General features: G+C 48.5%; 1 protein-coding gene across 1 annotated transcript; it reads right to left on the bottom strand.

Moving 5' to 3' along the window:
- Positions 1 to 660: 660 nt before the first annotated feature.
- Positions 661 to 13,696, bottom strand: SUMO2 (small ubiquitin like modifier 2). The gene is made up of 4 exons (XM_056137888.1): positions 13,512 to 13,696; positions 11,864 to 11,995; positions 4,226 to 4,297; positions 661 to 1,316 (listed from the first exon to the last, which is right to left on the bottom strand). The coding sequence occupies exons 1-4, from the start codon at positions 13,530 to 13,532 to the stop codon at positions 1,254 to 1,256; spliced, it is 288 nt and encodes a 95-aa protein (XP_055993863.1). The 5' UTR covers positions 13,533 to 13,696; the 3' UTR covers positions 661 to 1,253.
- Between the last annotated feature and the right edge of the window lie 11,527 nt (positions 13,697 to 25,223).

Below are 25,223 nucleotides of genomic sequence, written 5' to 3' on the forward strand. Positions count from 1 at the left end.
ATTATTTCAGTTTTTGGCCACTCAGTGATGCTCAGGGGACCCTAGGGGATGCTGGGCATCGAACCTGAGTTGGCCTTGTGCAAGGCAAACACCCTACCTGATATACTATCAACTCCGGCCCCAGTAATATTTTCTAACCTAAAATTAAAATGTTTCTGGGGCTGGAGCGGTAGGTAGCGCAGCAGGTAGGGTATTTGCCTTGCACGCAGCCAACCCAGGAATAATTCGAGTGCAGGAGTAACCCTGTGCATTGCCAGGTGTGACCCAAGAACAAAAAATAAATAAAATTAAATAAAATGCTTCATAGAAGTTAGGGAGTATGAACTGGTCAAATGGTTAGATTTTCAATAGGGTTGGTAAAATTACCTTTCCCAAATTCCACGTTTTACCCCATTGTACCTCAAACAGTGATTATAGAAAAGTGTAAGGAGTTAAGTCCGCAAGAAAATATATTCAAAACATTATGACCCAGTTTCCTTTTGCAAATCAAGCTGCACATTTGGAACTGCCTAAGCTTTGTGAACAAAGAGGCCTTGCTTCTTCCTTGAAATGTTACTTCTGCTTCTTCCTTAAAATGTTACTTTTAGCAGACCTATCCTTGTCATTTCCCCCCCACTAAACTTCAACTTTCTTAGTATTTCTCAGAATAAAGAAAACAGCTCATTTTAAACAAGAAGTTTATTTAAACAACAAGACGCTTGACTTGAAGGGAAAACTATCTAGGATTCATTTCTTTTAGAGTAATTTATCCCTACTTAAAGACAGATTGCCCTACATGTAACAGCTACGTACAAAAAAGTTATAAAATTGTCCTTGGTTTTACAATGATAAATGAAAAACATTAAAATTCTCCAATCAAACAAGGTATGCAAGAATTTTTATGTTGTTCTTTTTTTGTTAAACATTGAGAGCAAAATAACTTACTGGAATATAAAGATAAGAGCTGAATGAGCATGCCACTAATGGAGAAAGGGGGTATTTTCACAGAACCAATATTTTTTCCCCATCCCATCTCCATCTGATGTCAATCAAAACATACCATTGGCCATTTAGTTAAAAAAAAAAATGCAATGCTTGTGCACATACACCAGTTACTTTATGTACAATAAAGGAATGGGGAAGGGGAGAATGAAAGAATAGAGAAAACTATACTGTAGTAGTCAGGATGTGGTGGAACCAAATTGCGGTTTTCGAATTGCGAATGTCTTCCTGGTCTGGAGGAGCTGAGTTCTGGAGGAGAGTCGTGGGCTCTGTTAGTAGACACCTCCTGTCTGCTGCTGGAACACATCAATTGTATCTTCATCCTCCATTTCCAACTGCGTGAAAGAGAACAAAGGTGAAGAGCCCGGACTATTGGGCATTATACACGAGATCACTATGTTAAATTTTTTCTGGTTTTCCTCATTCAGGGGAGGGCCACTCTTAGCTTATGACTGAACCCAGGGCCTTCCATGCATGGTATATGCAGGCTCTGTAATTCGAACGTCCCTAGCACCCTCACTAAGAAATGACTCCATCTAAGGGGCCAGAGTTGATAATACAGCAGGTAAGGTGCTTGCCTTCTAACTCTGGCATCTAATATACCCAACAAACAAATCCCCCACCCCACAAAACAGACAAAGGAATATTTCAAGGGCCAGAAAACAAGAACTCAATAGAAGCTCGTGCTTTGCATGCAGGTCACCTGCATCACATGGTCCCTCAATCAACGCAGGGAGCATCCTCTGTGTAGAGCAGTAGGTGTCCCCAACCACCACCAGGTATAGCCGCGAATAATCAAGGTTCTCCCACCACTCCACTACTTTTGTGCTCGGGATGTACTCAAGAGCTCCCACAAACAAAGCATGAGCACAGGTCCTTGAAGTCATTCTCGTGGCCCTCATTCTATGTATTTTTTGAGATTCGGAATGGCAAGTTAGAAGTTAAAAAGCTGAGTATGCCTTCAAAGGATAAACAAGCTTTTATTCTCATTTGTGAAAAGAATTCAGCTCCTCCTTGTGGCTATTGAGGGAGTTGCTGCTTTTCTTCCTTTTCTTTGGCCTCCCCATTAATCCCAACAGGTCAGTTATATCTCTGGGAAGCATAATAGGGCCTCACTCAAGGTGTAAGTTCCAGGCATTTGAATTTTCTTCCAAGGTCTGTAATTTTTCCTTTGGATTTTGGGACACACAAGGAGATGCTCATGGTTCATTCCTGTCTCTGTACTCGGGGATCTCTCGACAGGCTCATGAAACCATATGGGGGTGCTGGGGATAACCCTGGATTGACTGTGTATAAGGCCAATACCCAATCCACTGGCCCCTCAAAGTCTACAATTTTTTTCTTTTCTGTTTTGTTTTTGGTTTGGGGCCATACCCGACAATGCTCAGGTTACTACTGGCTCTGCACTCCAGAATTACTCCTGGTGGTGCTTGGGGATCGTACGGTCAGCTGATGATTGAGGTTGACCTTGGGAAAGGCAAACACCCTCCCCTATTTCTCTGGCTCCTCAAAGTCTGTAATTTCTTAAGAGAAATTCAAAGGTGACTTCTTCAAAATAATCTTTCAAGTATAATTCAGACATAAAAAATTTGTTCTAAAACACCCCTCCCAAGATTAAGTACATCTAAGACCAAAACAATGACCATGAAAAAAAGAACTCACAGCCAGGTTTACAAAGGAACAGAACTCATATGATAAGAAGTGATTAAGGCATCAGACAGGTTTCAATTTTGCATAGTTGATTTTAGAAAGCTGCCTGTTCAGTTCAGCTATCAAGACTCTTGTTACAGGGCCAGAGATAGCACAGCGGAGCGATAGTATAGCTGGTAGGGCGCTTGCCTTACACGTGGTCAACCTGGGTTCCATCTCCGGCACCTTATATGGTCCAGAGACCCTTCAGGAGTGATCCCTGAGTGCAGAGCTACGAATAAGCCCCGAGCACCATCACGTGTCCTCCCCAAACCAAAACCTCAGAGCAAGAGGGTTAGAGTAAACCGAGTAAGGCACTTGGTCTGATGTGGCCAATCCAGGTTCAAACTCTGGTATCCCATATGGTCCCCTAAGGCCACCAAAAGTAATTCCTGAGTACAGAGCCAGGAGCTACCCCCTGAGCACCAAGGGGCGTGGCTCCTCCCCCACATACACCCAAAAATAAACCCCAGATCATCACAGGGTTTCTCTAGAGTGGAAATAAGCAGAGAAAAGAAATACGCGTCGAATAAAGAACACAGGCTTGAAAAGTGTGCAAGCTGGGGCTGGAGAGACAGTAGAGGGTAGGGTGCCTGCCTTGCACACTGCCCACCAGGGTTCAATCCCTGGCATGCCATGCAGGCATGGTCCCCCAAGCCCTCTGATAGTGATTCCTTCTTTTGTTTTTTTTGGGCCACACCCAAAATGCTCAGGGGAACATATGGGATGCCAGTGACTGAACCCAGTGCAAGGCAAAATGTCCTACCCACTGTACAGTCTCTCTGGTCCCTGACTGGGAATGATTCCTGAAGTGCAAAGCCCGGAATAAACCCCTGAGTATTGCCAGGTGTGGCCCAGAAAAAAAGCAAAAGAAAAGCAAACAAGCAAGCCAGATACTAGAGTTCTTAATTATTATTCTCTAATAATAGTAATAGGTTGGGGGGAACGAAACAGGGCAACTAATGATTAGCTTTACTGAGTGATAGCCAAATTATTTCAAAACTGTTGGCATTCTGGGGCTGGAGATAGTACAGTAGGTAGGATGTTTACCTTGCACACAGGTGACCTGGGTTTGATCCCCAGCATCCCAGATAGTCCCCCAAGCACAGCCAGGAGTGATTCCTGAATACAGAGCCAGGAGCAACCATTTGGGCACTGCTGGGTATGACACAAAAGCCAAAAAGCACTGATTGCATTTTGGGGCTCGAGAGATAGTGGGTAGGGTGTTTGCTTCGCAATCAGCCTGGTGTTAATTTCCAGCATCCCATATGGTCCCTGGAGCACCAGGAGTTACCCCTGAACATCGCCAGAAAAAAAAAAAATCGGCATTTTGAGAATTTAACCCTATTTTCATCTTAACTTCCGCTCTGGTTATATTCCCTTAAACTATGAAGGAAAAACACTCCAAAAGCCCCAGTGACAGTCTCCAAGGCCCTGGATTCAACCTTCCCTCAGGCCCCACAACGATCCCCTCAACAAGAAAAACACATTCCAAATATGATAATCCACAAATTCATCAACAAAACAGTTTCATTTCGCTAATAAATATATTTACCTGTGCAGGTGTATCTGTTTCATTGATTGGCTGCCCGTCAAATCGGAATCTGATCTGCCTCATTGACAAACCCTGTATAAGTTTCAAATAAGCATGCAAAGAAAATAAAAAGACAGAAAGAACCATGTTTAGATAAAACTATGTATATTCAGTTCAAAATACATTGAGTTGTTTTAATTTGGGGGGGCACTGGGGTGATCACACCAAGGTGCTGGGTGACTCCATGTGGTGCCAGGAACCCAACTAAGGTCATTCACATGCGAGCCAACCCCTTAGCCCCATACTACTTATTTGGTCCCCTGTAAAAACATTTCCAATAAATTTCTGGGCTACAACTGGTGATGCTCAGAGCTTACTCCTGACTCGGCTCAGAGGACCTTATGGGGTGCCAGGGACCAAACCTAGGTCAAGCTCTGGGCAAGCCAAGAGCCACATTATGCAAAGCTGGGAGCAGCTCCCGTGCACCACCAGAGGCAACTCAGCCCAGCTCGCCTCCCAATTCTAGAACCCTAACCTGGGAAGTGTGATCACAAACTGAAAAATGTTAATTCAGTTTCAATAAATTTCTATATGCATTTTAGGAGACAAATTAACCCAAACAGGTACTTTCTGCAAGGTGTTTCTAACATATTACTTTTCAAACACTACCTAACTTAACACAGGACTGGGTAGTAAAGGTAAAAGGTAAAGGCCCTCCCGTTGATCGTCAATTTGCTCGAGCGGGCCCAGTAACGTCTCCATTGGAGACTTTGTTGTTACTGTGTCTGGCATATCGAATACTCTCGGTAGCTTGCCGGGCTCTCCGAGAGGGGCGGAGGAATCGAACTCGGGTCGGCCATGTTGGCCGCGTGTAAGGCGAACGCCCTACCCACTGTGCTATCGGTATGTGAAAGTAAAGGCCCTCCCGTTGATCATCGACTTGCTCGAGCGGGCCCAGTAACGTCTCCATTGGAGACTTTGTTGTTACTGTGTTTGGGGACTGGGTAGTATTAACCTGCAAATTGCTTTCTAAGAGCCATTTTATATTCCTCATACTCTGTGCAATGATCAAAATGACTAACTTATAATTGCTTTAAACATTATCTGCCACAAATAAGAATTTTTTTTTTTCTTTTTTTGGGATCATACCCGGCAATGCACAGGGGTTACTCCTGGCTCTGCACTCAGGAATTACTCCAGGCGGTGCTCAGGGGACCATATGGGATGCTGGGAATAGAACCTGGTTCTGAGACTAAAAATACTGATGCAGTGTTCAATGTACACTTTCTTAAAAACAAACAAACAAACAAAAACACCCAGAGTGCTCAGGGCTTATCCCTGGCTCTGCACTTGGGGAATCACTCCTTGTAGGCTTGGGAGACGATATAGGGTGCTGGGATCAAACTGGTGTCTGCCCTCTACAAGGCATTAATGCCTTAGCCACTGTACTGTGGCCCCTAAACACTTGTATTATTTCCCTCATGTAATGGATGTACAGAATCTACCTTTAAACCTCCAGAAGCTAGACAGATAGTACAAAGGTAAGGTGCTTGCCTGGCAGGGGACAAACCTGGGTTTGATCCCCAGCACTGGTTATGGTCCAGACCCAGCAGGAGCGATTCCTGAGCAGAGGCAGGAGTAAGCCCTGAACACAGTTGGGTGTGGCCAAAAACTGAAGTAAAAACAAAACAAATTTACCTAGTAGGGTGGGACATATAATAGATATTGAGAGTTGCTCACTACTAGATTAAGTTAAGGACTGAGAGCTGAGCACAATGCTAGGAGAAACTGAGTACTGTTGGATGAGGCACCCGGCCCCAAAGGAAATTAATTAAAAAATGAAACTCCTGGGTAAATATATATGGGCTGGGTAGATAACTCAAAGGGTTGAGAGTATGCTTTGCATTTGGGCATCCTGGGTTAGATCCTCAGCACTCAAAACACTGCCCAGAGCAATGTCATTCCCCTCAGCTATTATATCAAACTCCTAGTGTTTACATGGCATATGAGGATCACAGCGCTCTCCTTTAAAACTTTAGTCTTGGGGGCTGGAGAGATAGCACAGTGGGTAGGGCGTTTGCCTTGCATGAGGCTGACCCGGGTTCAATTCCCAGCACCCCATATGGTCCCCTGAGCACCGCCAGGAGTAACTCCTGAGTGCAGAGCCAGGAGTAACCCCTGTGCATGGCCAGGTGTGACCCAAAAAGAAAAAAAAAAACTTTAGTCTCGGGGCTGGAGCAATAGCACAGCGGGTAGGGTGTTTGCCTTGCACGCGGCCGACCTGGGTTCAATTCCCAGCATCCCATATGGTCCCCTGAGCACCGCCAGGGGTAATTCCTGAGTGAAGAGCCAGGAGTAACCCCTGTGCATTGCCAGGTGTAACCCAAAAAGCAAAAAAACAAACGAACAAAAAAAAAAACCCCAACTTTAGTCTTGGACTCAAAATAGTGCTCAACAGTTCAATCGTATTTTGTGATGTCTAGTTTGATTACTGACATTATACGGTCCCTGAGAACCACTTGTGTGTGACCCCAGTAACAAAAATAGCACCAGTCGTGAGGCCAAAGAAATAAGTCAACACGCTGAACATAGGCTTTTCTTGTGCCCCAATTCTGAACGGTCTCTATGCACTGCTGGGAGCGACCCCAGGCACTGGACCAGAAATGCCCTGGGTAATTCCAACCAACTACCTGTCAATTCCTCTAGGATTCAAGTTTGCAGACACAATGCAAAGATCCTAATTACTTTATTTATAAACATAAAGTAAAGTAAAGGCCCTCCCGTTGCTCATCGATTTGCTCGAGCGGGCCCAGTAACGTCTCCTTTGGAGACTTTGTTACTGTGTCTGGCATATCGAATACTCTCGGTAGCTTGCTGGGCTCTCCGAGAGGGGCGGAGGAATCGAACTCGGGTCGGCCATGTTGGCTGCATGTAAGGCAGCCGCCCTACCCGCTGTGCTATCGCTCCAGCCCCATTTCTACATTTATAAACATACTACTAAAAAATTCTTTGGGCCACAATACCACACAGAGGGCACTTGCCTTGCATGCAGCCAGCCCAGGTTCGATCCCTGGCATCCCAACACCGTCAGGAGTGATTCCTGAGTGCAGAGCTACAAGTTACCCCCCAGTTACCCCTGAGCATCGCCAGGTGTGGCACACACAGACACACGCGCACTCACACACACTTATAATACGCTAACACCTGGACTCTAACACATAAAGTGGATTCTGAGGGCCAGGTAATAGTACAGCAGGTAGGACTTTTCTTTGCACAGCCCCCACCTCCCACCCCCCACCCCCAAACAGAACCAAAGCAATCAACTTGTGTGCTCCAAAACCACCTGACACCTGCAAGAAATAGGATCAATTTGGGGTCAGAGAGAGAAAATGGGGGTTAAGGCACTTACTAGCCTTGCATGCAGCCGACCCTGGCTGGATTCCCTAGCATCGCATATGGTGTCCTAAGCATCACCAGGAATGACCACAGCATAGAAATAGCCTGAATGCTAGGTGTGGTGCAACACCCTTCACAAACAAACATACATGTAAAAAAACCTGCGCCGCGGGCTGAAGAGATATTATAGCAGGTAGGGAGCCTGCCTTGCATGCAGCCACCCCTAGTACCTCATATGGTTTCTGAGCCAGGAGTGAATCCTGAGCACAGAGATAGCAGTCAGGCCTGAGCACTGCCAGTCTGACCTCAAAACAATCAACCTGGGCTGGAGAAACAGCTTGCCAGCCTTCGCAAATGCTTCACATACAGGAACCCGGGGTTTGATCCCTAGTACCACAAGAATTCCCCATGCACCACCACCAGAGGTTTGGCCCCAAACAAAAAGTTACAAACTGGTAAAAACTGAGGCTGGAGTGATAGTACAGTGGGTAGGGCGCATTTGCTTGCACGTGGCGATCTAGGTTCAATTCCCTGTATCACATATGGTCCCCCAAGCATCACTAGATGTGATTCCTGAATGCGGAGCCAGGAGTAACCCCTGAGCATCAACAGGTGTGACCCACAATATAAAAAGGGAAAAAATAAAAACTGGTTAAAGCTACGGTCATATTTCAAGAGATAATTACACGTGGATCACGACTACTCTATCAGAAGCATAGGGTAGAGAATAGAATCACTGTCACTGTCCTCCCGTTGTTCATCGATTTTCTCAAGTGGGCCCAGTAACATCTCCACTGTGAGACTTTGTTGTTACTGTGTTTGGCATACCAAATATATCATGGGTAGCTTGCCAGGCTTTGCTGTGCAGGCGAGATACTCTCGGTAGCTTGCTGGGCTCTCCAAGAGGGGCGGAGGAATCAAACTCGGGTCAGCCATGTTGGCTGTGTACAAGGCAAACGCCCTACCCGCTGTGCTATTGCTCCAGCCCTGAGAACAGAATACGCTGATGAATTTTGTGAAGCCCCATGTATCAAGGATAACGCCACAGGTTGTTCTTTTATGACAGTTTTGAACTCACAAGTAGATTTAGAATAGTGGTAATTAGTGAAAAGGGACACCAGAGAAAGATTTCTAGATAGAGGCCTCTGAGATACCTATTAGGACATCCAACATCTACCAGAACTTCAAAAATATACTACCAAACTCACTATTTAATGAACCTTGATAGGAAATCTTTGGTCGATTATTCTCAACCATAGTAAATCACAGTGCCTAAATTAAAAAAGTTCACGAGAGCTGAGATAGGGCTGGCGAGACTTAAAAAGCACTGGCCTCAGCGGTGGGGTTCTGGCTGGATCTTAGGCACAGCACCATACAGTCACCCAAGCACCACCAGGGGTCACTCCTGAGCAGAGCCAGCAGTAGTGTGAGTACTACTGGGTGTGGCCCTAACCTCCCTGCCCCCCACAAAACTAATTTGTAATCAGATGAATTCTTTTGTCTCTTGCATTGGGTAGAAGTGCATGCTTTAGTAAACTATGGAGCAGGGTTTCATCCACAAGCACAATCAACTGGTACTGTGCTTTCAACCACCCTCATTGGTAATGGGTGACCAAAAACCAAAACTGAAAGAGACATTTCAGGGCTGAAGCAATAGCAGAGGGTAGGGCGTTTGCCTTGCATGCAGTTGACCTGGGTTTGAGTTCAAGCATCCCATACGGTCCCCTGAGCACTGCAAAATTCCTGAGTGCAGAGCCAGGAGTAACCCCTGTGCATCGCCAGGTATGACCCAAAAAGCAAAAACCAAAACAAAACAAAAAACCAAAACAAACAAAAAACAAAGAGACATTCCAGTCTCCTGATAGCCTAGTACTTAAACCTAGAGACGGGGAATTGGGAGCTGGAGAGAGTGCAAGAAAAGAGCTTGGCAACTGACCCATGTTCAATGCCCAACACTGTCAGTAGTGATCCCTAAGAACTAGGGCTAAGACCCAGCACACCTGAGCATGCCCCCCACCCCCGCCGCCAAAAAAGACAGGGAATTGGCCTAATTATGTAACACTTCCAATTCCCTTTCCCTGGATTCCACACCAATGTGTGACCCCAAGATGTTTGAACAACTGTAAACATCTGCACAAGAAAAATCCGAGAAAAGGTTCAGGTTGGGGGCCAATCAGTGATGCTCCCACATGCACTCCAGCCCTTTGAGCAACCCCCCCAGTCCCAAGGAAAATCTTACACTAGGAAGGACCACTAAATTTAACAAAGCAGTAGGTACCCCTCTCGGAGAGCCCGGCAAGCTACCTGTGATGTATTCGATATGCCAAACACAGTAACAACAAAGTCTCCAACGGAGACGTTACTGAGCCCGCTAGAGCAAATCGATGAACGGGAGGACAGTGATACAGTGATTAGGGGCTAGAGCAACAGTACAGCAGGGAGGGCATTTGCCTTGCACCTGACATGGATTCCATCCCCAGCATACCATATGGTCCCCAAGCACCTTCAGGAGTAATTTCTGAGTGCAGAGCCAGGAGTAACCCCTGAGCATCTCTGGGTGTGACCCAAAAATTAAAAAAAAAAAAAGCAAAATCACTGAAGTGTTCTGGATCTAATAAGTCAATCTTAGAAACCAAACTTTCTAAGGGCCATCAGAAGTACAGAAGTTGTGCAGTCTGCTTTCCTGACACTGTGCAGTGCCCCAGTACATGGTGGGTATGTATGTGGCAACCATCACACCAAACTTTGAGGTCCTCACCAAGAAAAATACAGTATCTATTTCTATAGAACCTGGTCCAATAGTCCCAAGCACCACCAGGATCAATTCCTGAATACAGATCCAGGAGTAACCCCTGATCATCAGTGGATACCCCTCCACTCCCCAAAAATTCGTATCAACTAAAGTTAAAGATATGCAAAGATTCTAGTTGAAAAGCCTTAAATCTAAGTCATGTCTTTCTGTTTTGTCTAAGGTTTGACTGCCTAACTCTACAAAAAACCTTTACAAATCCCCAGTAACCTGAAGGGGCGCTATTGTTCAAATACGGGAGATGCTAGTGCAAGAATTCTTCAGCACCTCTACTAAAGTTCATTTTCACTTCTTAGTAAATTGATTTCACTAAAATTCTTCAAACTGTGGAATGAGATTATATCTTTGTCAGGAAGTCTAAATTATATTGCAAATTTAATATAAACCAGACTGAGTCCAGAGCAATACAGCGACAGGGCGCTTGTCTTATCAACCAAGTCAGGTTCCATCCCGGGCATCCCATATGGTCCTCCTAAGCACTGCCAGGAGTGATTCAAGTGAAGAGCCAGGAATAACCCCTGAGCACCATCGGGTGTGGACCAAAACCACAAACTCCTCCCCCCCAAAATTTTTAATACTTTTAAACAAAAGTTTTTATTTTTGGTTTATTTCAAATGCTTTTATGTTCCCTGGTATAAGCCGAGAATCAATTCAAACCCTATACTGTATAGGTCTAGCTTTTATCTATTCTGAGTCTATTTTGGACAACTTTTAATGTAGATAAATTATCTTACACTTTTTTTTCTTTTTGGAAGTATCAGGAGGAACTGCACCTAGAGCCTCACAGATAGAAAGCCATACGCTGGCCCTATTTTTATTATAAAATCATGTACACAACTCATCAATTATACATCCAGACAGATCAAGAAAAGCATTTCTGTACCAGAAATAGTATAGATTTTAATGTGCACTTCTTGTATTTGACCTACATTCTTCTCACCCCCAAAACCTACAAAAAAAAAAATCTAAAGTATATCAAGTTATTGCTGAACGGATCTAAATGCCTTCTCAATTCCTTACAAAATATCTAGTTAAAGTTGCATTTGTATAGATTTAGAAGCAGAAGCACTATTGTTATTTTAAGGTTTACATTTACCTCCCAGAATCTGCTTTTTCCTATTTTCTTTTCTTGAAGTCTACTACATTACCCAGTGAAATTTTTTTTTGAGTAAAATGACATCCATTTGAGTACAAACCAAGTGTGGAAAAAGTTTGACACATTTATGGCACAGGATTAGAATCATAGAACATTATCCAAACCCTTCATATACAAAACATAAAATAAAAGCTATGCCAAAAAAAAAATTAAACAAAAGCTCTATCAATTACCACAAATACACATCACTCTACTAGAGATAGTCAATTCTAATACTAGGCTTCTCTAGTTCTATTAACGGAAATGTTTGTCTTCCTTAAATTTTTATTTCGTGGAAAAGCACGTGTGCGTTCCTCACCTGTCGTTCACAATAGGCTTTCATTAGTTTACTAAGTGGTGTATGCCTCTTAATCTTAAACTGCACCACAGAACCATCCTGACCCGCCACCTTCAAATTAATATGATCGTTGTTCTCGGTCTTGACGCCTTCCTGTTGAAAGAAAAATAAAAGTGCAATTTTGAAAATGTGGGAGTGGGAGGTGAAGGAAAATAATAATAAAACATGGTAATAATGATGAAACGAGTTTTAAAGCGGCAGTCCAAGTTTGTTCCCGAATTCAACAGGTTCCTCGTTCAGCTGTTTCCAGCGGCTGAGCCCACGTGAGAGGAGACATCCCAGAGCCCCAGCACCCCAGAGCTGTCAGCGACGGGGCATGGGTGGGCACCCCCGTCAGCAGCGTCGGCGTGCCTCCTTCACCCCACACCTCCTCAAACGGCCCCTCGCCGCCCGCCCCAAGCATTGCCCTCCTCCCGGGAGGGCTCCAACGAGCGTGTTCCCTCCCGCCGGCGCGCTGGGTGCGCGGACACCCAGGGGCGGGGAAGAGAGCGGGGGGAACTCGCCATTCAAAACTCATCCGTCTCGGATTCAAAAGTTCCCCAGCACCGAGGACGCTCCCGACTCTCCGGCGACGCGCGGGAGCAGGAGCGCCCGGTGCCCGCTGCAGCGGCGGCCGTTGACTCGGAATCCCGAGCCCCGAGCGAGCCCCCGGGAGCCCCGGGAGCCGCAGCCTCATTTTGTTTATTTTCAGCTCGGGCCTCCCCTCCCCTCCCCTTTGTTGTCATGGGGCACTGGCACCATTTCCACCCACCCCCCCTCCCCAAGTCTCCCTCCGGGCCGACGCCGACCCCGACCCGAAGTTCCCCAGAACCGAGGGGGCGGAAGAAAGCGCGTCCCGGGGCCCCGAAAACCCTCTCTTGGCCCGGGCGGGGAAGGCGGGCGGGGGGCGCGCCCCCCACGCCCCTCCGCGCCAGCGACCCGAGGGCCCCGGGCCCCTCCGCCAGCCCGCCCGAGAAAGTTGTGCCCGACAAAGTGTCCGGCCGCGCATCTGCCCCAGCCCGCGAAGCCGCATGGCCCGCGCGGGGCCGGGGTGCCGCCGCCGCCGCCCCTCCCCCCCGCCCGGGACCCCGGGGGTGCCCCCCGGAAAGCCCCGCTCCCGCGCCCCCGCCGCGGGTCCCCGCCCGCCGCCCCGCGATGGACCGGCCGGAGCCCGCTCGCGGCCGAGCGGCTCGATCCGGGGGTCCCCGAGCGGGGGAAACCCCGGGCGGGAAGGCGGGGGGCCGGCGGGGGGAGGGGACTTCCCGCCACGGCGGAGGCGGCAACCCCCGGCGCAGGGTCCGCGGCCGGCGGCGACCCCGCGCGCCCTAACGCCCCTCGGCACGCGCGCCCAGCCGGGCCCGACCCGCTCCGCTCCGCTCGCGCCCCGCGGGCCCGAGGCGCGGCGCCCGCGACCCGCCCGACCCACTCGCGACGGCCGGGGGCGGGGGAGGGCGGCGGGGCCGCGGCGGGCGCGGGAGCGGGGAAAATGGCGCGGAGCGTCCGGGCCCGAGACGCGGCCGGCCCCGCGGGGGGCCCAGGAAGGCGCGGGGAGTCCGCGGGCGGGCTCGGGCCGACCCCAGCCCGCGCCGGGACCCGGGCCGCGCGGCGAGGCGGCCGCCGCGGCGCTCACCTTGGGCTTTTCGTCGGCCATGGCGAACGCCGGAAATCTCCTCAGCGACCGCTTCACAAAAGAGGTACCAGGTCCGCACCGAACGCGCACACAAGCAGCACCAGGAGCGGCAGAAGAAGGAGGCGGCCGCGCTGGAGAGGCGGAGGGCGCGCGCACGTCGTGCGCTCCTTCCCCCCGCCCTGCGTGCGCGAGCACGAGCGACCGGCGCTTCCCATTGGCCGCCGCCTCGCGGGAGCGCGCAACGCTTACATAACCACCCCCCGCCCCCGCCCCGCGCCGCCGCGGCCGGGGCCTGGCGCCCGCCCGAGCGGCGGGAAGACGCGCGGACACGCGCACCCGGCCCGCCGCGGGGGCGCGCCTGGCTCTGGGCGGGGCTGTATTGTCCTCCTTCGGTGGTGGAGCTTAATCAAAATGGCTTCCAGCTGGTCCTCGGTGGGGACGAGGAGGCCCGAGGCCTAGACGTGAGGCACGGGCCCCGCGAGGCCTCCTGTCCGGCCGCACGGGGGGATGCCGAGATCAAAGGCCCAGCGTGAGCTTCTGCCTCGAAAAGGCCCCGCGTCCAGTGGCCCCACTGTGTGGCTTCCCGCTCTGAGGCACCTCAAGCTCCCCTCGGCCTTTGAATTGCAAAGCCCCCGCCTCGACCCGCTTCCCACGGGGCTCTCGCCGTGGGGACGCCTTCCGGCACTCGCGACCCCCAGCCCCAGCCCCGGAGGCGCGACCCGGCACGGGGCCACACACCCGGGGACAGCCGGGAGGCCCCGCCAGCCAGCAGGCAGTGCCTTGGCCATGCACGCGGCCGACCTAAGTTCGATCCCCGAGCACCCCCGGGACCGATGATCCCCGAGCACGGCGCCCAAGAGCCAGAGCAGATCTAAACGGGGGTCGGTCCCTGAATCCCAGAGAGGATCCCGTCCCGGCTGCTCCGGCTGTGGGATGACTTTCCATCTTTTCTCTCTTCTCCTGACAGAAAAATTCTTAAGTTCCCCTCTATTCCACTCTCCATTCCCGGCCAAACATCTTGGGGAAAACGCCCATGCCAGATGCCTGTGCTCGCCCACCTCCCCGCTCGACCCGCCGCAATCTGTCGTATTCCCGGGGAATCCCGCAAAACTGGGCCCCCGTGGGGGGGGGGGGGACGCGGGCCGCGGCAGAGTCCTGTGCTTCCAGCTCCTGGGACGCCTCTGGCCCGTGATCCTGGCCTGTCCTTGAACCCTTTGCCATATGTATTTTTTCCCCTTTTTGTGTTTTATTTTGCGTTTTGTTCCCCATTCTTTTTTTTAATTTGTATTTTTTGGGGGTTTGGAGCCACAACCGGCCATGCTTAGCGCTGACCTCTGACTATGCACTTAGAAATTACTACTGGTGATTCTCTGGAGGACAGAGGGATGCTGAAGATCAAACCTATGGCTGCATGGAAGAGAAGCACACTATCAGCTGCACTATCGCTCCAGCTCTTGTTCCTCAGCCTTATCACCACCAAGTTGCTATTTCTCTGAGCTCCCAACTCCTAAATCCTACTGACTTCAGTTTTCTTTTGGAGAGGGGCCTTGTCTTCAAGAATGACCCCTGGTAGTGCCCAAGGAGTCATATGAGGTGTTAAGGATTTGAACCATAATTGAGGCAGACAGAGCCATTTTCAAGGCAAAAGCTTTACCACACCCTACAGTACTCAGGGCCTAATCCTAGCTCTCTGCTCAAGAATGACCCCCAGTGATGGTCAGGGAAACTTATGAAGTGCCGGGAATCAAGCCCAGGTTGGCGGCATGCAAAGCAAGCTTCCCCATCACACTATTACTCCAGCTTCACTACTCACTACTTTTTTTTTTTTTGGCTTTTTGAATCTGGGGATTGTAGCCAGATCTCGTGTATTCAAGGTAAGAGAGCTCTACCGCTGAGACACAACCCTGGCCCCCTACTACTGACTTATAACTTACTGTGTGTATGTGAAAAGTAATAAAGGGAGGGAAGGTGAGAAGTAGATAAACACAGTAGAACACAGGCTTCTCAAAAGTGGGGATGGGGCTGGAGCGATAGCACAGCGGGTAGGGCGTTTGCCTTGCACGCAGCCAACATAGCCGACACAGGTTTGATTCCCAGCACCCCATATGGTCCCCTGAGCACTGCCAGGAGCAATTCCTGAGTTCATGAGCCAGGAGTAACCCCTGAGCATAGCTGGGTGTGACCCAAAAAGCAAAAAAAAAAAAAAAAAAAAAGTGGGGAAAGCCAGTCCTTATCTCAAACATGGATGAGCATGCCATTTCCCAGAATGAGGAAACCTGTCTTTTTTTTTCCTTTTGGGGTCACACCCGGCGATGCACAGGGATTACTCCTGGCTCTGCACTCAGGAATTACCATATGGGGTGCTGGGAATCGAACCGCGGTTGGCCATGTGCAAGGCAAACGTCCTACCCATTGTGCTATCGCTCCAGCCCCGGAAACATCTCAAACTCTGAAAGTTCACACATCCCTGGGGTTGGAGAGATAGCACAGCAGGTAGGGCATCTGCCTTGTATATGGCCAACCCATCGATCCCCAGAATCCCTCCTTGCTCCCCAGCACCACCAGAAGTAATTGCTGAGTGCAGAGCCATGAGTTACCCCTGAGAATGACCAGGATGACCCCGAAAACAAAAAAACAGAGAAGATGAAGGCATATTCTCCACTACTGACCTCTGAACATGTCCCCTTGGATGGCCCCAAGACACCTGCAATTCAGGAAATCTCCAATGAAATTCCTTGGTTTACCTCATTCCACTTGCTTCTCTTGGAGTTCCTGGTTCTCTGAAGGTTGACAAGGAGGGCTACTGGTCAGGAGTGGCTGGGAAGCCTCATATTTAAATGAGTTCTCTTCAGAGTAAAGAAACAGCCTTCAAACTGGTTTGATGTATTTTTTTTTTTCATTCCCCTGTGGTTCAAATCCTGTAAATTCATCTTTTTTTCACTTTCTGCCTTTGATAGGAATCAAATCCAGGGCCTCACACCTCACACTGGGTGTAGCTCAAAAAAACAAATAGGGGGCCCGGAGCGATAGTACAACGGGTCGGTGTTTGCCTTACACTCGGCCAACCCAAATTCAATCCCCGACATCTCATATGGTCCCCCAAGCACCACCAGGAGTAATTCCTGAGTATAGAGCCAGGAGTAACCCCTGAGCATTGCTGGGTGTGATCCAAAGAGCAAAAAAAATAACAAAAAACAATATATATATATATATATATATATATACATATATATATGATCATTAGTAGTAGGTAGTAGTAGTATATATTATTCCCACAGCCTAATTGCCAAAAAGATACATTTGGTGTGTGTGGGGGGGGAGCACACCTGGTGGCATATACTCCTGACTCTGTACTCATGGATCACTCCTGATGGTGCTTAATCCCAGGTTGGCCACATGCAAGGCAAGTGTCTTGCCTACGCTATTATCTTTCCAGCTCCCACTGGTAAATTTTTTTGTTGGTTTGGTTTAGTGACCACACAGCTATGCTCAGGGATTACTCCTGGCTCTGCACTCAGGAATTACTCCCACAGTGCTAGGGGAATCCCATTGGATGCCAGGGATTGAACCCAGGTCAGCTGTGTGCAAGGCAAGCATCCTACGCCACTATACTATAGTTCTGACCCCACTTAGAGATTTTAAATGCACTTTGGGCCTCCCCAGTAACACCAAGGGACCCGGGGATCCCTCCCAGCTGTGCTGAGCACAGACATGCAGGCCTGATGAATCATGCTCCAAGTCCATTGGTCCTTTCAGAGGCCACCTGGGCCATACCTGAGGTGCTGGGTGGGACCCCTAGGGTGGCAGGGATTTTGAACTCAGGACCTGCACTCCACCCCTGTGAGCTATCACATTTTCTGGGAGTCTCCTTTTCTGTTGGATTTTGAGCTACACGCCACACTAAATGGTCCCAGGCCTCCTGCACGCATGCGCCACACAAGCTCTTGGAGCTCTCTCTTCCGCTGCAGAATCCTCCTTTTACAATTTCCCTGTTGATTCTTTGTTCCTTTCTTTTCCTTTTTCTTTTTTTTTTCCCCCTGGGGGTGTTGGGTTCGGGGAGGACATACCCAGCACTGCTGGAGGGAAGGGATTACTCCTGGCTCAGTGCTGTGGGGAGGCGGGTGTGTGGATTGGGGGAGAGGATGATGGGGTAGGGGACCGTGCCAGGGGTTAAATCTGGGACTCCTGCATGCAAGGAATGCACTCGAGATGCTGAGTTATCTCCCCAGCCCCTCCCTAGCGATTTAGCACACTAAAATCCGAGAGGCACAAACATTCCAAAATAACAATAAGTTTCTGTCTCTCCTTGGTTCCAGCGGCAAGCCTTCATCCTTCCAGGAGAAAGTCCAAAATTCTTATAAGCCAAACAAGTATCTTTGAGAATGAATCTGGCCAACTGTTCTAGTTCATATCTCATCATTGCTTCCCGGAAGCATCTACTTGTCTACTTCTTGTCTACTTCTTTTTGTTGATTTTTTTTTGGCTCTTTTGGGGTCACACCTGGTGATGCACAGGGGTTACTCCTGGCTCATGCACTTAGGAATTATTCCTGTCAGTGCTCAGGGGACCATATGGGATGCTGAGAATCGAATCCAGGTCAGTTGCGTGCAAGGCAAATGCCCTACCCGCTGTGCTATCGCTCCAGCCCCACAAGTACTTGGACTTCTGGGATATGCCTGCTCTCTTTTCTTCTTCTTTATCTTTTTTCTTTTTCTTTTTTTGAGGGGGAACATCACTTGGTGATGCTCAGTGGTTACTCCTGACTCTGCACTCAGGGATCACTTTCGGTGTGCTCATGGGGACCATGTGGGTTGTGGGGGATGTAACCAGGCAAGTGCCTTAGCATTGTACTGTTGTTCCTGGCCCTCTGCCCGCTCTCTTGACGTCATATTTCTGTCCAGTGTAGGAACTCAAAGATACGCTGGAGGAGAGAGGAGAGGACGCTCAGGGTGCTGGAAGGTCTGCTTCATATGCGGGACACCAGGCAAGGGTCGGTCCCCCACAACGCAGAGATTCAGTAGGCCAGATGATCATACCTGGGGTGACCCCAAGAAGCTAGTCAGGAGAAGCCCTGAGGCAGGCTTAATGGGTAGTAGAGAAAATTGGAGATAACGGTGGTGGGAAGGTGGAATGGTGGTGGGATTGGTGTTGGTGTGTTGAATGTCTGTAACAAACGGTCACAAATAACTTTGTGAACCACAGTGTTTATATAAGGGGAGAATAAAATTTTTTAAAAAAAGAAAAAAAAGGAAAAAAAGGAGAAGCCCCTGAGCACAGCTGGGTGTGGGCCAACGGCCAAAAGCAAAGCACTGAATGAGCCAAGAAATGGAAACTTTAGCTAAGTCTAGCATCAATGTGGAGGCTTTGGGAGGACAAAGAAGGGAGGGACAAAGTCCTTGACCCCAGTCCTTATCAGTGGGCAAGGAGGCAAGGTGCGAAATACAGGAGGAGTCCAAGGGACAGAGAAGCAATGGCCAACCATCAGGACAGAGCTGAGTGGCTTTACTAATATTAGCGCCTTTCTCCTGAGACAAGCCCTCTCAGGTGGGCGGGGTTTACTTGCTACTGAAGCTCAAGGGAGTTAAGGCACTTGCCCAATGTCACACACCTGGCGAGGAGCGTTGATTGAGTGCCTTCTGGGTGCCAAGGCATGAATCTGCTGGACTTGGTGCCAAGTTGTGGTGAGGAAGAGCAAGTGATGCTTCCCGTCCTTCCCTCTCCTGCATCCCGTCTCTCCTCGGACTACAGAGCCACCAGCCGGAGATCACTTCAGCACACCCCCATTCATACATGGGGGCCCTTTGAGGACCTGCAAGGAGCAAAGAACTGTGGAGTTATGGTCGAGTGAGCATCGACCAATGTGCCCCACCTCCTCCCCCACTGCTAAAGTCATGCTAAGTCGCAAAATCATTTTGGACAAGGGCTGAGTTCCTAAAAATAGCAATTAAACACACATACACATACATGCTCACACACATTCACACACACATATATGTTTATATTTGTTTTTTGACCACACCTACTGTGCTCAGGGCTGACGCCTGCTCTGAGCTCAGGGATCACATCAGGCAGAGCTCAGGAACCATCTGGGACACCAGGATCACCAGGGTCAGCTACATGTAAGGTAAGTGCCCTATGTCTGTGGCCCCTAAACTTTTGTTTTTTTGGCTTTTAGTAGTCACACCCAGCAATGCTCAGGGGTTTTTCATTCATTTCATTTCATCATCCTGTTATTCGTCGATTGCCTCGAGCAGGCTCAGGGGTTACTCCTGACTTTGCACTCAGAAATTACTCTTGGGGACCATACAGGATGCTGGTTGGCCTCATGCAAGGCAAACACCATACCCACTATACTATGGCTCCGGCCCCCCCTAAACATATTTAAAGGTGTGAGCAACAAAGGGAAATTGGAATTCCGAGTTGAGCCTTGAGAATCTACTGAAATTGTATCATGTGTACAGTTCCCTGGGGAGAAAATGAAAACACCCAAATTTCCCAGCATCCTTTGCCCCAGCGCCAGTTCCCCTTCCTACATGGCTGCGCACACGGAGGCCACAAGCACATTGCCTTATGTGAAGGACCGTTGTTCTACCACTGGGACTCTGCCATAGTTTTATTTGGGAGTGTCATGTCCAGTAGTGCTGAGGGGTTACTCTGGGCTCTCTGCTTGGAGGTCAGTCCTGGCAGCGTTAGGGAGTGGTGCTGGGGTTAGCTGCATTGGCTGCATGCCTGGCAGCACCATAAGCCCTGGGCTCCTTCCGGCCCCTGGAACCCAGAACTTCTTACTGAGGAACTAGGAGAGAGGCAGCTATGGACAGCTACAGAGAGAGAGAGAGAGAAAAAAAAACCCACGGGAATGGCACTGGAAGGGCCACTCAAGGTTTCAAGGGTTTTAATCTTTTTTGGGTTTCTTTTCTTTTTTGGTGAGGGGGACTAGAAGGGGGGTTTGCTTTGGTTTGGAGGCCACACCCAACTGTGCTCAAGGCTTACTCCTGGTTCTGTGCTCAGGAGCACTCCTGGCAGAGCTCAGGGGTCCATATGTGGTGTTGACGATCAAACCTAGGTCACCCACATGAAAGGCAAGTAACCTACCCACTATACTATCTCTTTGGCCCTCCTTTTTGTTCTTTGTTTGGGTGGGTGGGGACGGATTGTACCCAGTGGTGCTCAGAGGTGACTCCTGGTGATGCTCAGGGGACCAAATGTGATACCAGGGACTGAATTGGGCTCAGCCACTTGAAAGGCAAGTGCCTCACCCCTTTGCTATCTATCCCTCTGCTTTTAGATTTTTTTTGGGGGGGGCACACAGCCCATAATCAAACCTAGATTCACCTACATAATTGATAGGCCGTCTACTACTGAACTGCAGTCCTGTTCTCATCAAATTTATATTTTTGATTGCTGGGGGCCAGAGAGATAGTACAGCAAGGAGGCTCTTGCCTTGCACACAGCTGACCTGGGTTCAATTCTTAGTATTCTGTATGGTCCCCTGAGCCCACCAGGAATGATCCCTGAGTACAGGGCCAGAATTTAGCCCTAAGGACGACCGAGTGTTCCCCCAACTGTTTTTTGATGATCTTTCTTAACAGAATGGACTTTTCATCAAACCAGAGATGCATCTCATTCAAAGGTTCTTCTCAGCACCTACCCCCGTTCCTAAATCTTAAATGGCTGGGGAAGGAATGAAAGAGCAGGAGGGACTTGTACAGGAAGCCAGCTAGGAGTTAATTAGATTTAGTTTGGGGGCACATCAGCTGTGCTCAGGAATTACACCTATGCTCGGAGATCACTACAGATGATGCTCAGTTGACTGTATGTAGTACCAGGTTTGATTTTTTTGTTTGTTTGTTTCTGGCCTTTTGCCCACAGCTGGTGGTACTCAGGGCTTACTCCTGGCTCTGTGCTCAGGAATCACTGCAAGTAGGAGTCGGGATCACAAAGTCATGTGCAGTACTGGGGATCAAACACAGGATTATTGCATGCTAAACAGCACCTATATGCTCTATTTTCTCTCTAACCCAAGGAATTAAATAGAAACTTGAACCAGAAAAGCCTAATTTGGGCCAGAGCTGTGATGGTACAGTGAGTAGAGCATTTGCCTTGCATGCATCCAACCCAGGGTCGATCACCAATGCCCCATATGGACCCTGAGCACTGCCAGGTGTGATTCCTGAGCAGAGAATCAAGAGTCATCCCTGAGCACCGCTGGGTGTAACTCAGAAGCAATTTTATTTTATTTTTTTTGCTTTTGGGGTCACACCCAGCAATGCTAAGGGGTTACCCCTGGCTCTGCACTCAGGAATTACTCCTGGTGGTGCTTGGGGGACCATATGGGATGCCGGGGATTGAACCCAGGTCAGCCGCATGCAAGGCAAACGCCCTCCCAGCTGTGCTACTGCTCGGGCCCCAAACAAGCAAGTTAAAAAAAGAATTTTTTTCCTAATTCTTCTAAAACTTAAACTCGGTATCAATCATAGGCATTAGGAGTAGAAAATGAAAATACATCAAGTGAGCTGGCCAGAAAATACTCCCCCGGGGCCACGTCTGAGGAGGAAACATCATTCTAAAATGGGGAGGAAATTAAGAATCACAGTGTTTGAATCACCGGGTCTGCAAGAATCAGAGGTCTACACCCTTGCCAGAACCTCTCAGAAGCATGTAAGTAAATTTATATCTCAGGCAGCTAAACCGCATCAGCAGCCATGGGACCAAGATGAGTTGAGCACTTGAGCAGCCTCTGTGAATCCTGGAGCTGGGAATAATGACCAACTGCAGGAAGCCTGGAGGCCCAGCGGAGACGCACAGGAACCTCCAACTTGCTTCTTTTGGGTCATGGGAATGAAGATGGCACTGAAGTTTGTATCAGTCACACCAGGAACCTACTACATGTAGCAATTGAACTGAGTCAATGGGGGCATCAGAGAGAAGCAAACACTCTCATTTCACAATGCTTGAACTGAGCATTAACAGGCATATTGCACAAGCATGATTTAGAGCGAGCATTTTAAGGGCCAGTATCACCACTGTATTTTTGTTTCTTTTTTGGGCCACACCCAGCAATACTCAGGGCTTGGTCCTGCTCTTAGGAATAACTCCTAGCAGTGCTTGGGGACCATATGAAATGTCAGGGAGCAAATCCTGGTTGCTTGGGCAAAGCAAGCACCCTACTTTGTACTATGCTGTGGCCCAACCACTGTTCTCTCTCTCTCCTCCCCTCTTTTCTTTTTTCTTTCTTTCTTTCTTTCCTTTTTTTTTTTTTTGCTTTTTGTGTCACACCCGGCGATGCACGAGGGTTGCTCCTGGCTCTGCACTCAGGAATCACTCCTGGCAGTGCTCAGGGGACCATATGGGATGCTGGAAATCAAACCTGGGCCGGCTGCGTGCAAGGCAAACGCCCTACCCGCTGTGCTATCTCTCCAGCCCCTCTTTCTTTCTTTTCTTTCTTTCCTTCCTTTGATGAGACTGGTAAGATCTGAGATACTCAGAAGCTATTCTTTTTCTTTTTTTAAATAATGTAGGAGTACTGCTATTTGTTTAGTTATTGATTAAGCTGATTGAATTGGGCATGAAATACACATTGCTTTTTTATTTTATTGTATCACCGTGGGATAGAGTTACAAAGCTTTCATGTTTGAGATTCAGCCATACAATGATGGAACACCCATCCCTCCACCGGTGCATGTTTTCCACCACCAATGTCCCCAGTGTCCCCCCACCCCCCATCCCAGTCCTCACTTTGCCTCCTTGGCAGACAATTTCCCCAATACTCTCACTCTAATTTTGGGCATTATGTTTTGCTTGAATTTTCCCACCACCATTCAAGCCTACCTGCACAGGCAGACACTAGATAATTTATTTTCCATAGCTCATTTTGAATATCACAAGAGCACGCGTAGCCGCAATTGTAAATGTAAATTTCTAGATTGTAAATGGTTGGGTTCCAGAGATATCTCTGTATGGCACTAGTTCATTTTAGGATTCAATTGGAAATCTCTAGGCCAGGGCTGTTGGCGCGCTATGATGGCACCTGGAGGCAAATGGTGGGTGTGACAGTCAGAGACTATGCTTGACTCTGTGCTTGGGAATGATCCCTGATGCTGCTTGGGCGACAATATACGACTCTGGGGATCAAATCCAACTAGCTGCATATAAGACCTTAGCCTGTGTACTATCTCTTGACTCCAGATCCAATAATTCTGACTCCAACAATGCTCCATATCCTTTCTATTATTGAATTCAGATAGAGTCTAGTGACTTCAGACTGTTACTCAAAAAAAGCATAGAAATAGGGACTGGAGAGAATACAGCAAGCAGGTTGCTTGCCTTGCACATGGCTGACCCGGGTTCAATCCCAAGCATGCTGTAGGGTCCCTGAGCATCACCAGGAATGATTCCTGAGGGCACAGCCAGGAGTAACCTCCAGCATCACCTAGTGTGGCCTTCCCCTCCCCCCCAAAAAAGGAATGAAAAAAGAACAGAAGTAAATAGCACAAAACTTGCTTATGTTGAAGAAACATTTAACTGGGTTGTCCCAGATATGCCTGGTCTCTGGGCTGACATTTCTGGAATCTTTTATTTAATTTTTATAAAGTTGCTCACAATAATGTATTATGTTCAGGGCTGGAGCGATAGCACAGCGGGTAGAGCATTTGCCTTGCATGTGGCCAACCCAAATTCAATTCCGAGCATCCCATATGGTCCCCCGAGCACTGCCAGGAGTAATTTCTGAGTGCATGAGCCAGGAGTAACCCCTGTGCATCGCCAGGTGTGACCCAAAAAGAAAAAAAAAGTAATAATAATAATAATAGTAATGTATTACATTCAATATTACAACACCAATCCCTCTACCATTACACTTTCTTACCATCATTATTTCAAATTTTCCCACCACTACCCAAGCCTTCCCCAAAAGTAGGTCCTAAATGATTTATTTTGTATTGCTTGTTATGAATGATCTGCTAAAAATGATCCAAAAATGTTTTCTTAGAGAAAAGTGTGTGAAGATTGTTGTATTTCACCCTGGAGCCATTAAGCCCTTGTATAAGAGATTACTAGCATGTTGTACAGGTTGAGCCTTGTGTGCTAATATTCTTTTTAATCAAGATTGGTTGCCATCTACTTCATACCCCATGAAATTTGGTGTGCTACTCTTGGTACAACGGTGGCATAAAGTATGAGATGTTGTGTGGCTGTGTGGCCACGTGCTCCAGGAATTCTAGAATTGTAAATAGGGTGCTACAGCTGGAGTTAAATTCTTTTTCTATTTCTTTTTTTTTCTTTTTGGGTCACACCCAGCAATGCTCAAGGGTCACTCCTGATTATGCACTCAGGAATTACTCCTGGTGGTGCTCTGGGGACCATATAGGATGCTGGGAATCGAACCCAGGTCAGCTGCGTGCAAGGCAAATACCCTACCGTCTGTACTATCACTCCAGCCCCTGGAGTTAAATTCTTAACTAGATGGTGACTTTGGGTTCTGGAGCCATCTATGAAGCTTATTTCTCTCTTCAGAGATTTATTTATGAGTCTCTGGATCATGGATATTAATGGTATGTAGCACCAAAGGCGGTTTGTGGGCATGACCGCCAGGCTCCCAGAAGAACAGGGAGATGGGGAGAGGTCACCCACTCTGACCTCATAAGAGCCTAGAGGTTTCAGTCACAAAACCCATATATCTGAGTTTTTCAGCAGATTCATTCTCAGACCTGAGGC

The sequence above is a fragment of the Sorex fumeus genome, unplaced genomic scaffold (assembly GCF_029834395.1).
Source record: "Sorex fumeus unplaced genomic scaffold, SorFum_2.1 ptg000128l, whole genome shotgun sequence".
NCBI classification, from domain to species: Eukaryota; Metazoa; Chordata; class Mammalia; order Eulipotyphla; family Soricidae; genus Sorex; species Sorex fumeus.

What these genes read in the sequence shown, in the direction of transcription:
- SUMO2 (XM_056137888.1), bottom strand. Translation starts at nt 13,532, where the DNA reads ATGGCCGACGAAAAGCCCAAG. An exon ending in AAGCCTATTGTGAACGACAG is followed by an intron (nt 4,298 to 11,863) that starts GTGAGGAACGCA and finishes AAACTTATACAG; the next exon opens with GGTTTGTCAATGAGGCAGAT. An exon ending in AAACAGATACACCTGCACAG is followed by an intron (nt 1,317 to 4,225) that starts GTAAATATATTT and finishes TCTTTCACGCAG; the next exon opens with TTGGAAATGGAGGATGAAGA.